This window comes from Bubalus bubalis, chromosome 2 (genome assembly GCF_019923935.1).
Source record: "Bubalus bubalis isolate 160015118507 breed Murrah chromosome 2, NDDB_SH_1, whole genome shotgun sequence".
NCBI lineage: Eukaryota > Metazoa > Chordata > Mammalia > Artiodactyla > Bovidae > Bubalus > Bubalus bubalis.
This window is the reverse complement of record NC_059158.1, coordinates 174,375,443-174,387,185: the sequence shown is the minus strand read 5'-3', so window position 1 is coordinate 174,387,185 and position 11,743 is coordinate 174,375,443. Positions and strand designations below refer to the sequence as shown.

At 42.4% G+C, this 11,743-nt stretch overlaps 1 protein-coding gene across 3 annotated transcripts in view; it reads left to right on the top strand.

Moving 5' to 3' along the window:
• Positions 1-55: 55 nt before the first annotated feature.
• Positions 56-11,743, top strand: part of ZCCHC17 (zinc finger CCHC-type containing 17) — a 51,449-nt gene continuing 39,761 nt past the window's right edge. Inside the window, exons 1-2 of one of the 3 annotated variants that reach the window (XM_006054590.3) lie at positions 56-210; positions 9,747-9,867. In XM_006054590.3, coding sequence (XP_006054652.2) covers positions 9,802-9,867 — 66 coding nt within the window. In that variant the 5' untranslated portion in view covers positions 56-210; positions 9,747-9,801. Of the gene's footprint in view, positions 217-9,445; positions 9,547-9,746; positions 9,868-11,743 lie in introns of those variants that run through there. The other 2 variants (XM_025278562.2, XM_044937991.1) reach the window with 2 other exon arrangements.

Below are 11,743 nucleotides of genomic sequence, written 5' to 3'. Positions count from 1 at the left end.
CGACTTCCAATATACCTCTCAGCACCGCCCCCTGAGAAGTTTCCTGTTATTGGCCAGTTCTTTCTGACATCACTGGAGTACGAATTCAGGATTGGTGGATGGAGCTGGAGTCCCGCCTAGGCGCGCTGTGTCTTGTGGGTGGAAGCTCACTGACTGGGTTTTGGTGTTTTCGCGCAATGCTGCGAGGGGAAGACCAGAAGCTGACAACGAGTAAGTGTAAGGAAGGTCGGGGGGCGGGTGGCTGTGGGATCTGGAGGCGGCGCCTCCGTTGTGTGGGCTGAGGCTGGCTCTTCTCAGCCGCAGGTTTGATTGCAAGGGGCAAAGGGGGGCCCCGTGTTCCTAGCTCTGGTGTGTAGTAGCCTGGGGTCCAAGCCTAAGAGACGCGGGTTCGATCCCTGGGTGGGGAAGATCCTCTGCGGAAGTGCATGGCAACCCACTCCAGTGTTTTTTGCCTGGAGAGTCCCACGGACAGAGGAGTCTGGCGGGCTACAGTCCACGGCGTCGCAGAGTCAGACACGACTGAAGCGACTTAGCACATAGCCTGGGTTCCCTTTCTAGCCTGGAGCAGAGTTTTGGAAGCCTCTGCACCAGCCTGGGGCCCTCAATGGCTGACTTCTTCAACAGTGCCTTCCGTGCAGAGCCCTGGCCCAGGCGGATCCCAGGGAGAAAAGGCCCATCTCCTGGCCTCCATCAGGGTCCTCTCTGACTGAAGAGGCGGACTTGTCACTGCCATGATTCCGCAGCCTTTACTAGCGCCTCCTCAGTGTCCCTCATAAAGATAGAGATGAAGGAAATGTCCGACTCTTGGCCTCCAGAGTACAATTTTGTTGAGAAATTCGGACTCAGACCTGTGAACTAGGCCTTCTTCTCAGTCGTCCAACTAATATTTATAATACAGAGCACTGGGGAGACATTGTGAACCAAACATGGTCCCTGACTTCAGAGCTTTAAGTCTGGGGTTGGGGGGAAATAGATGCTCACCAGTGATCTCACTAGGAAATGGGAAGTACGGAAGTGCGTGCTACCTAGGAGAGGTACGTGGTGTTATGGGTGCCTGAATAAACAGGAACGCTTCTCTGAGGAAAATATGCCTGAACTGATAGCCCCGGGGAAGAATTATAATTAGTTGGGTGAAGGGAGGAAGGCAGAATGTTCCATCTAGAACAGCATGTGCAGAAGTCCTGTGGCAAATGCGAGGAAAATGAGTAAAAGGCACAAAGAGGCCATTGTGGCCAGCACAGAGAGTGAAGGGGAGTGTGGTACAAGATGAAGCTGGAGGCGGGTAGAGGCCAGACTTTGTAGCTTTTACTTTAAGATTAATGGGCAATCGCAGGGTTGTGTGTGTGTGTTTTTTTGTTTTTTTGTTTTTTTTTTGCTGGGTGGAGGGAGTGGTGGCTTGGGGAAGGCAGCTTGATGCCTCAGGTTTAGTAGAATGAATAGATGCAGAAAGAGCACTTTGTTGAGAGTTGCTGGCAGTGAAGACTGGGGTATTGGTGGAACTGAGAGCCAGAGATTTCCTGGACTCCTTTGCACCTAAGATGAAAATTGAACTTAGAAGTGAGAGGAGGAGGGTGAAAGGTGTCCTGTTTTGCTGGTAAATAAAGTAGAGGCTTTTTGGTTTTGTGAGTTTCTGTAGTGAGAGCCATAACTTTCTTATCATTGTAAAAACTGTTGTTTTTTGGGTTAGGAGTTGTTCCTGGGAAGTTCTACCAATACTTCTTAAACCCCTTCCAGTGATTTTGTAGGTCACATAATACCTGGCAGTAAATCCCTTTCTGCTTAACCTAGTTAGAATGGGTTCTGATATCTGCTGCACTCCATCAGGGTAGAGGTGCTGCTGCTGGTTAGGTGAGTTATAAAGACAGAATTAAAGGGAAGTTAGGCTGTTGTTTGAATGATGGACTATAGAATCTAAGCTGGATAAGGAGGACAGAAGAAAAAGGAAAAGGCTGATAGATTGGAAGAAAATAGAGGTCAGTTTAGGAGGTTGGCTTCCTAAGTGGCTTAGCAATAAAGATTCTGCCTGCCAATGTAGGAGATGCAGGTTCCATCCCTGGATTGGGAAGATCCCCTTGAAGGAGGAAATGGCAACCCACTTTGGACTATATAGTCCATGGAGTTGCGAAGAGTCAGACACAACTGAGTGACTTTCACTTTCAGTATTCTTACTGGGATAATCCCATGGAAAGAGAAACCTGGTGGGCTGTAGTCCTTGGGGTTGCAGAGAGTTGAACACAACTGAGTATGCAGGCATGCATGCTTATGAGGTCAACAAACAGTATTCTCTGCTAGAGGACTTCCATTTATCACTAAAGGTCTACTCAGTTGTCACCATTTCAACTTTTAAACTTCCTTGTTTCCCCCAGGCCCTTCTTCTCTTTCTTGTTTTCTTAATAATTTGAACCTAATCACTTTTTTGAAGCACTGATCATACTGCATTGTAATTGTCACCATTATCCTTACATGACTAGGAAGTTTCTGAGGACAGAGATGGTGATGAAAAGGATGGTTTAGTAGCAAGTATGTGTGTCTCTTGGCATGGCCTAAGGTTTGTCTCTTTCAAGCTATGAATTTGGGGGCTTCCCTGGTGGTTCAGGTGGTAAAGAATCCACCTGCAATGCAGGAGACCTAGGTTAGATCCCTGGGTCGGGAAGATTCCCTAAAGAAGGAAATGGCAACACTCTCCAGTATTCTTGCATGGAGAATGCATTGACAGAGAACCCTGGCAGGCTACAGTTTACAGGGGTCACAAAGAGTCAAATAGGACTGAGTGACTAACGCTAGCTATGAATTTTGGACAAGTTACTTCATTCCCTTAAAACAGAGATACCTACTTTGTAGAATTGTTATAAGGATTGAAAGGAGGTTTATGAAGTGCCTAACACAGAGCCTGACATATAAACATCAATGAAGGTGCTGAATTGATAAATTAACTAACAATTTAAAATCAAGTAAAATTAAGTACTTCAGTAATTCAGTTGACAGTTAAGCCTTTCTATGTGCTCCATACTGTGGTAAGCACTGACGATTTGAAGGATATGATGATGTGCAAGACAAGGGCATGCTTAGAAGAATTTCACAGTCTAGGAAAAAAAAAGAAAAAAAAATTAGTAAATAGGATTTGAATCCTATCTCCATCAGTCACGGTTTTGTAATCTTGAGTCAGATCAGTAAGGCGACACATGAAATGAAGTTCCAAAGTGGCTATATAGTATCTTTCCAATTTAATATTCTATGAACTTCTTATTGCTTGAGAGATAGGAGAAGAGGATGTGGTAATTTTTTTCCCCAATTGCAGGCACATGGAAAAAAAGCCTGAAAAGTTAACAAAATTATGGAGGTACAGTACAAAAAACACTTTTTATTTTTATTTTTTTTTAATTTTATTTTATTTTTAAACTTTACAATATTGTATTAGTTTTGCCAAATATCGAAATGAATCCGCCACAGGTATACATGTGTTCCCCATCCTGAACCCTCCTCCCTCCTCCCTCCCCATACCATCCCTCTGGGCCATCCCAGTGCACCAGCCCCATGCATCCAGTATCGTGCATCGAACCTGGACTGGCAACTCGTTTCATACATGATATTATACATGTTTCAGTGCCATTCTCCCAAATCTTTCCACCCTCTCCCTCTCCCACAGAGTCCATAAGACTGTTCTATACATCAGTGTCTCTTTTGCTGTCTCGTACACAGGGTTATTGTTACCATCTTTCTAAAGTCCATATATATGCGTTAGTATACTGTATTGGTGTTTTTCTTTCTGGCTTACTTCAGTCTGTATAATTGGCTCCAGTTTCATCCACCTCATTAGAACTGATTCAAATGTATTCTTTTTAATGGCTGAGTAATACTCCATTGCGTATATGTACCACAGCTTTCTTATCCATTCATCTGCTGATGGACATCTAGGTTGCTTCCATGTCCTGGCTATTATAAACAGTGCTGTGATGAACATTGGGGTACACGTGTCTCTTTCCCTTCTGGTTTCCTCAGTGTGTATGCCCAGCAGTGGGATTGCTGGATCATAAGGCAGTTCTATTTCCAGTTTTTTAAGGAATCTCCACACTGTTCTCCATAGTGGCTGTACTAGTTTGCATTCCTACCAACAGTGTAAGAGGGTTCCCTTTTCTCCACACCCTCTCCAGCATTTATTGCTTGTAGACTTTTGGATCGCAGCCATTCTGACTGGCGTGAAATGGTACCTCAGAGTGGTTTTGATTTGCATTTCTCTGATAATGAGTGATGTTGAGCATCTTTTCATGTGAAAAAACACTTTTTAATGAATCACTTGCAAGTTAAGTTGCTGACTGTTGCCCCATCACCCATGAATTAGTTTTCCTACAGACAAGGACATTCTATTGTATAACTATAACATAACTTCTAAAATCAGAAAATTCGCCTTACATAACTACCTCTAACCCTCACGCCCTGCTCTTCCATCCTTGGGCACTGACTCCCCATTGGATTACCCCAATGTGCAGACATACTCATCATCCTGCTTCTCCCTGCACTGGGTTGCTCTTCTTTGCAAATTTCCTCTTCACCCAGCATAGGCTCTAACTTCACTCTGGGCTACTGTTCCCCTGCTACACCTTCCATTCCCATTTCCATTCCCACACTGTATTTTTCTTGCTGCCCTTTGTTTTGGGAAGGAGGTGGCGAATAACTGGGTCCCTATTGCTTCCCTATTTATTATAGTTGTTTAAAGCAGTCAATGAAACAATTAAGGGAGATTTTCTGTCTTTAGAACTATTGCAAGGCAACTCCAAATGGTATACCTCAATCCTTGTCAATTTACTAGCTCTTTTAAGTCCACAGATTTGGTCTTATTGAACTAGACTATATCTATCTCAATGTTTTATAAACTTTTTAAAAGCAACAGAACTGTTTTTTTCCAAATGAAATGTTACGTAAAAGCTTGATAGGTAAACCAGATCAAAGCAGAATATACTGTTAAAAGTAGTCCCCATCCTATAAACCGCCCCCCACCCCCATAACACATCCCAAAGCTGGGAGGGCAATAGGAATCAGCAATAATCGAGTGTTTAGGACTTCCCTGGTAGTCCACTGATTAAGAATTTGCCTGTTGATGCAGGGGACATGGGTTCTATCCCTGGTCTGGGAACTTAAATTCCCAAATGCTGTGGGGCAACTAAGCCTAGCACCCTAGAGCTGGTCTTCCACAATAGAAAAGCCACCACAGCGAGAAGCCTGTGCCACAGCTAAAGAAAGCTCGGGCCCAGCAGGGATGACCCAGTCATAAATTAAATAAATAAAACATTTTTTTGTTTTTTAAAAAAAGATGATCAACATCTACTTAGTTACTGGGGCGAGGCTCCTTGCTTCCCAACTGCTGGGGTGGAACCTCTCCTAACTCTGATTTTTTTTTTGCTTGTGCTCCCTCATCTTTAGTATGGAGACTCTCTTTTGGTTGGTTGGCCTAGGCCCTACTTTTTTGAGGCCCTTAGATATCTCAGAACAGACTTTTTAAAAATGAACTTGAGTTATTGAGAAGCTTCTCAGTAACTACCATGCCTCCTTAGGTAGATTTTTCCCTAGGTATTTTATTATTTTTGATGCAAGTGTAAAGGGAATTGTTTCCTTAATTTGTCTTTCCAATCGTTCATTGTTAGTGTATAGACATACAACAGATTTCTGTATATTACTTTGTATTTATATTAATTTTGTATCCTTCAACTTTACCAGATTCATTGATGAGCTCTAGTAAGTTTTCTGATAGTGTTTTCAGGATTTTCTATGTATAGTATCATGTCATCTGCAAACAGCGACAGATCTACTTCTTTTCCAGTTTGGATTCCTTTTGAATAACCATTATAAAACCCTAGGTTTCTGCAGAATATAATTTGAAAAAAATCTAAATGCCATTTTAAAAAATGGCAACCCTTTACAGTCTTGAAATTGTAAGCCTGTTACTGTTGTATAATAAGATTTCTCTCAAAAATGCATCCCAGTTTCCTGCTTGAAGAATTTCATAGGGTTTCTCAAGCTACTGTTCTAAAAAAGGAGCAAATAGGAGAGCTTTAAACTTAGCTGTTCATACTCTTAACACAGCAAAAATCTGTCAAAAATAACTTAAGATTGTATAGCTCTTTCTGTGACTTTTGTTTAGAGAAGAACAGTTGATAGAGTAGGTTGTTTGAATTTAATTTAGATGTCCTAGCTGCTGATGCCTGTATGGAGTCTGTACCTCAGTACTGCCCCAAGAGTTGAAGGGATAATTGAGGTGTCTTCATAGAGTCATTGGCCTCAGGTTAATAACTTTTGTTTTAGGATATGAGGTGAGGAAGCTGGGCAGAGGGAAGGGAAGGACTAGAGATGAGACTGCATAGCTTGGAAATTGGAAGAGGCAGGATCCAATCAGGCTGTGATGCTTAAATTTAAGCTGTTTATCAGCCATTTCTCAGGAACTGACAAATCAGTAATAAAACTCACCTCTGGCTGACCTAAACAAAAAAGGGCAAGTTTATTATAAAGGATATGAGTTGTCTTATGGAACTCAAGGACAGGCATGTTCCTGGGTATTGGAATGTTTTAGAACTAGGGTTTAGAAGGCTGACAGAATATTCTTTCATTTTTAAGTGAGACCGTTCAGTTAATGGATGGTCATTGTAAATCAGAAAGAGTTTCCAAAACAAGGACCTGAAGTAATCATCTGAAAGTATGGGGGTGTGCTCAGGGTTCAGGAGAAGATGAAGTATTTGCTTATGAAAACTCAAGGAAAATAGAGTTTCAGGTCTTAATGTATCAGTTCAGTTGCTCTGCTGCTGCTACTGCTAAGTCGCTTCAGTCGTGTCCGACTCTGCTGCTGCTACTGCTAAGTCGCTTCAGTCGTGTCCGACTCTGTGTGACCCTATAGACGGCAGCCCACCAGGCTCTGCCGTCCCTGGGATTCTCCAGGCAAGAACACTGGAGTGGGTTGCCATTTCCTTCTCCATTGCGTGAAAGTGAAAGTGAAGTTGCTCAGTCGCGACCAACTTGTAGCAACCCCATGGAATGCAGCCCACCAGGCTCCTCCATCCATGGGATTTTCTAGGCAAGAGTACTGGAGTGGCTTGCCATTGCCTTCTCTGGTTCAGTCGCTCAGTCGTGTCCAACTCTTTGCGACCCCATGAACCGCAGCATGCCAGGCCTCTCTGTCCATCACCAACTCCTGGAGTCCACCTCAACCCATGTCCATCGAGTCAGTGATGCCATCCAACCATCCCATCCTCCGTCGTCCCCTTCTCCTGCCCTCAATCTTTCCCAGCATCAGGGTCTTTTCAGATGAGTCAGCTCTTCGCATCAGGTGGCCAAAGTATTGGAGTTTCAGCTTCAACATCAGTCCTACCAATGAACACCCAGGACTGATCTCCTTTAGGATGGACTGGTTGGATCTCCTTGCAGTCCAAGGGACTCTCAGGAGTCTTCTCCAACACCACAGTTCTAAAGCATCAATTCTTTGGCGCTCAGCTTTCTTTATAGTCCAACTCTCACATCCATACATGATCACTGGAAAAACCATAGCCTTGACTAGACGGACCTTTGTTGACAAAGTAATGGCTCTGCTTTTTAATATGCTGTCTAGGTTGATCATAACTTTCCTTGCAAGGAGTAAGTGTCTTTTAATTTCATGGCCACAATCACCATCTGTAGTGATTTTGGAGCCCAGAAAAATAAAGTCAGCCACTGTTTCCACTGTTTCCCCATCTATTTCCCATGAAGTGATGGGACTGGATGCCATGATCTTAGTTCTCTCAATGTTGAGCTTTAAGCCAACTTTTTCACTCTCTTCTTTCACTTTCATCAAGAGCTCTTTAGTTCTTCTTTGCTTTCTGCCATAAGGGTAGTGTCATTTGCATAACTGAGGTTATTGATATTTCTCCCGGCAATCTTAATGTATAGGGGGTTACAAAGAGTCAAACACTCTTATGAGGCCAACAAACAGTATTCTCTGCTAGAGGACTTCCATTTATTCTTAAAGTTCTACTCATTTGTCACCTTTTAAACTTTTAAATGTCCTTGTTTCCCCCAGGCTGTCTTCTCTTTGTTTTCTTAATGAGTAAGTGAGTGAAATTACTCAGTCGTGTCCAAGTCTTTGTGGCCTCTTTGTTTTCTTAATACTTTGAACCTAATCACTTTGTTTTTTTTTTTTAAAGCACTGATCATACTGTATTGTGGGCTTCTTAGATGGTGCGAGTGGTGAAGAACCTCCTCGCCAATGCAGGAAACATAAGAGACGTGCATTCAATCCCTGGGTTGGGAATATCCCCAGGAGGAGTACATGGCAGTCCATTCTAGTATTCTTGCCTGGAGAATCCTATCGACAGAGGAGCCTGGTGGGCTATAGTCCATGGGGTCTCAGAGAGTCCGACTTACCACTGAAGCAACTTAGCACAGCACACGGCACAGCAGCGATTTATCCTGAAAGAGCCATGGTTAAGAGCCACTAGGTTGCTGGTTTCTTCTCTGTTTGAAACCAGAAAGCTGAGCAAGAGTACTTCTAAGGTCTCTTCCAACTTCAGAGTTCTGAGACTTGATACTCTGGCAACATCAGTATCACCCGGGAGCTCGTTAGAAATGCCCTTTCTTGGGCACCACCCTAGACCTACTGAATTGCAATCTGCGTTTTAACATGATTCATAAATAATTAAATAAGTTCAGTGCATCCAGCAATGGGATTATTATATAGGCATTTTAAAAAGATGTGTGTATTTGTGTATGAATTATTAAAATATAGAAGAAAATGGCTACTAATTAAGATTAATTAATGGTTTCATGATTCCATTAAAAAACCCACTTGTAGATATAAAAAGTCTGAAAGGATATAAATCAGGCTGAATTAAAGATGATTTTCTTTTCTTCATTATTAATACTTTTAAAATGAGCATGCATGTTTTTAATTTCATTAGGGAAAAAAAGTAAGCTACACTCTCTTTTTGAAGTCATTTCAGTGCCTAGTGTCATTTTTAAAAGGGCTCTCCAGGTGGTACCGTGGGAAGGAATCTGCCTGTCAATGCAAGAGACACAGGTTTGATCCCTGGGTCGAGAAGATCCCTTGGAGTAAGAAATGGCAACCTGCTCCAGTATTCTTGCCTGGAAAATTCCATGGGCAAGGAGCCTGGTGGGCTACAGCCCATGAGGTCACAAAGAGTCGGACACAACTGAATGACTGAGCACAGCACAGCATCATTGTTAAAAGCATGGACTGTGATGTCAGCCAAAATTTAACTCCACCATTTTCTGGGTTTTTGACATAGACCTATTAAGTTGACCTCTGGAAGCCTTGGTTATCTCATTCATGTATATGATAATTAATTGAACCTACATCTTGAAAATTTTGAGGATTAAATGAGATATTGGATGTGCACAGAGCCTGAACATAGTAAGTGCTTGATAAATGTTAGCTCTTATTACTATTATTATTCCTTTTTTTTTACAGGTCCATTCATTAATTCCCTCCCCCACCAAAAGCCTTCGCTTGGCAAAAGAATAGCAGTAATAACAATTAAAAAACAAAAAACAATAGGCTAATTGCCTTGGGTAAGTATCAAATTGAAAAGGAGTAAGATCAAGGTTTCCAAAACTCCTCATAATTACAGTGGACAAAAGAGGTTTGAATAAAAGTACATGGTGTTAACTCTAATGATATTATTCTGTAGGGAGAACATGTAGATCAGCAACACTTTTTTGTTTATACAGATATGTCTCTAATTGTTTCTTGTTTTATTTCTTTGTGACAGAACACTTCAATTAGCTTTAGCAGAAGAGAAATGGAGGAACCATAGAGCATTAAGGATGAATTCAGGAAGACCCGAGACCATGGAGAACTTGCCTGCTCTCTATACTATTTTCCAAGGAGAGGTATATTCTTTTGTCTTTGAAATCCTACCATTTACATTAAGCATAAATTAAGGGTGAAAAGCTGCGGGGTTTGGAGCTCCTGAATACTTGAGAATGCCTTGAATGTTACAGTTTAAATGGGGAGTGCTAGTAGAACATCTGACTCCCACATGTACCTCCTCTAAGCTCCAGACTTCTAACTGCAGACTTGACACATCTTCATTTGGATACCTCATAGCATCTCTAATTTAAGGGAATTTTTTTTTTTTTTTTATCATGCTTCATGGCTTGTGGAATCTCCGTTCCTCAACTAGGGATTGAACCTGGGCCACTGCAGTGAAAGCCTGGAATGCTAACCACTAGACTACCGGGAACTCCCTCTAATTTATGTTTTAAACTGAATTTTTTATTTTCTCAAGAAATCTGTTCTTTCATTTTTCCCATCTCAGCAAAAACACCCATTATTCATTCAGGTACCCATGCTAGAAATCCAGGCAACATCCTTGATTTCTTCACTTGATTTGATCTTTTTTTCCCTCTCTCTCCAGTCTATTAGCAAGTCCTATCTTTCTACCTCCCAAATATGTCTCTGGTGTCTATACGGACATCTTATGGCACCCCATTAGTTTAAGTTTTCCATCTCTACCTAGCCCTTCCTGGGTTCTCTACTTCTTTTGTACTTCCCTTCCAATCTGTTTTTCCACATTGTAACCAGAATAACGTTTTATTTATTTATTTGGCCACAATGCACAGCTTACAGGATCATAATTCCCTGACAAGGGATTGAACCTGAGCCCTTGGGAGTGAAAGCCTCGAGTCCTAACCACTGGACCACCAGGAAATTGCCCAGAATGTTATTTTAAAAACAGATTGGACGAAGCTGCTTTCTTTAAGCGCTTCTCGGTTGAATATATCCAAATTTGTTTTTATGACCCTTAGCCCACTTGGCTTCTGCTTACTCTGGCGGTGTCGTTTTGTTCTTCTCTATTCATTGTCTTGTTTTTGTTGTTGTTTAATCACTAAGTTGTATCCAACATTTTTGTGACCCCATGGACTGTAGTCCCCTAGGCTCTTCTGTCCATGGGATTTGAAACTCGGATTCAATCCCTGGGTTGGGAAGATACCCTGGAGAAGGAAATGGCAACCCACTCCAGTATTCTTGCCTGGGAAATCCCACGGACAGAGGAGCCTGGCTGGCTATAGTCCATGGGTTGCAAAAGAGTCAAGACATAAATTCGTGACTAAAACAACAACTCTTTGTCTAGTCACTCTGGTCTCCTTATAGCTTCAAATATTCTTAAAGCCTGCTTCCTTCTCAGGACTTTTGTACATGCAGTTGTCTCTAACCATCCTGCTTTCTCACCAACTCCTCATTTTTTAGGCCTCAGCCCAAATGTCATCTCTTCAGAGATCTTTTTCCCACCATAAATAAATGGCTCGCCTTATATTTATTTTGTACTTGTGTAAAGTCTGTCTTCATCCAGTTCAGTTCAGTTGCTCAGTCATGTCCGACTCTTTGCGACCCCATGAATCGCAGCACGCCAGGTCTCCCTGTCCATCACAACTCCCGGAGTCTATTCAAACTCGTGTCCATTGAGTCCGTGATGCCATCCAGCCATCTCATCTTCTGTTGTCCCCTTCTCCTCCTGCCCCCAATCCCTCCCAGCATCAGGGTCTTTTCCAATGAGTCAACTCTTTGCATGAGGTGGCCAAATTATTGGAGTTTCAGCTTTAGCATCAGTCCTTCCAATGAACACCCAGGACTGATCTCCTTTAGGATGGACTGGTTGGACCTCCTTGTAGTCCAAGGGACTCTCAAGAGTCTTTGCCAACACCACAGTTCAAAAGCATCAATTCTTCAGTGCTCAGCTTTCTTCACAGTCCAACTCTCACATCC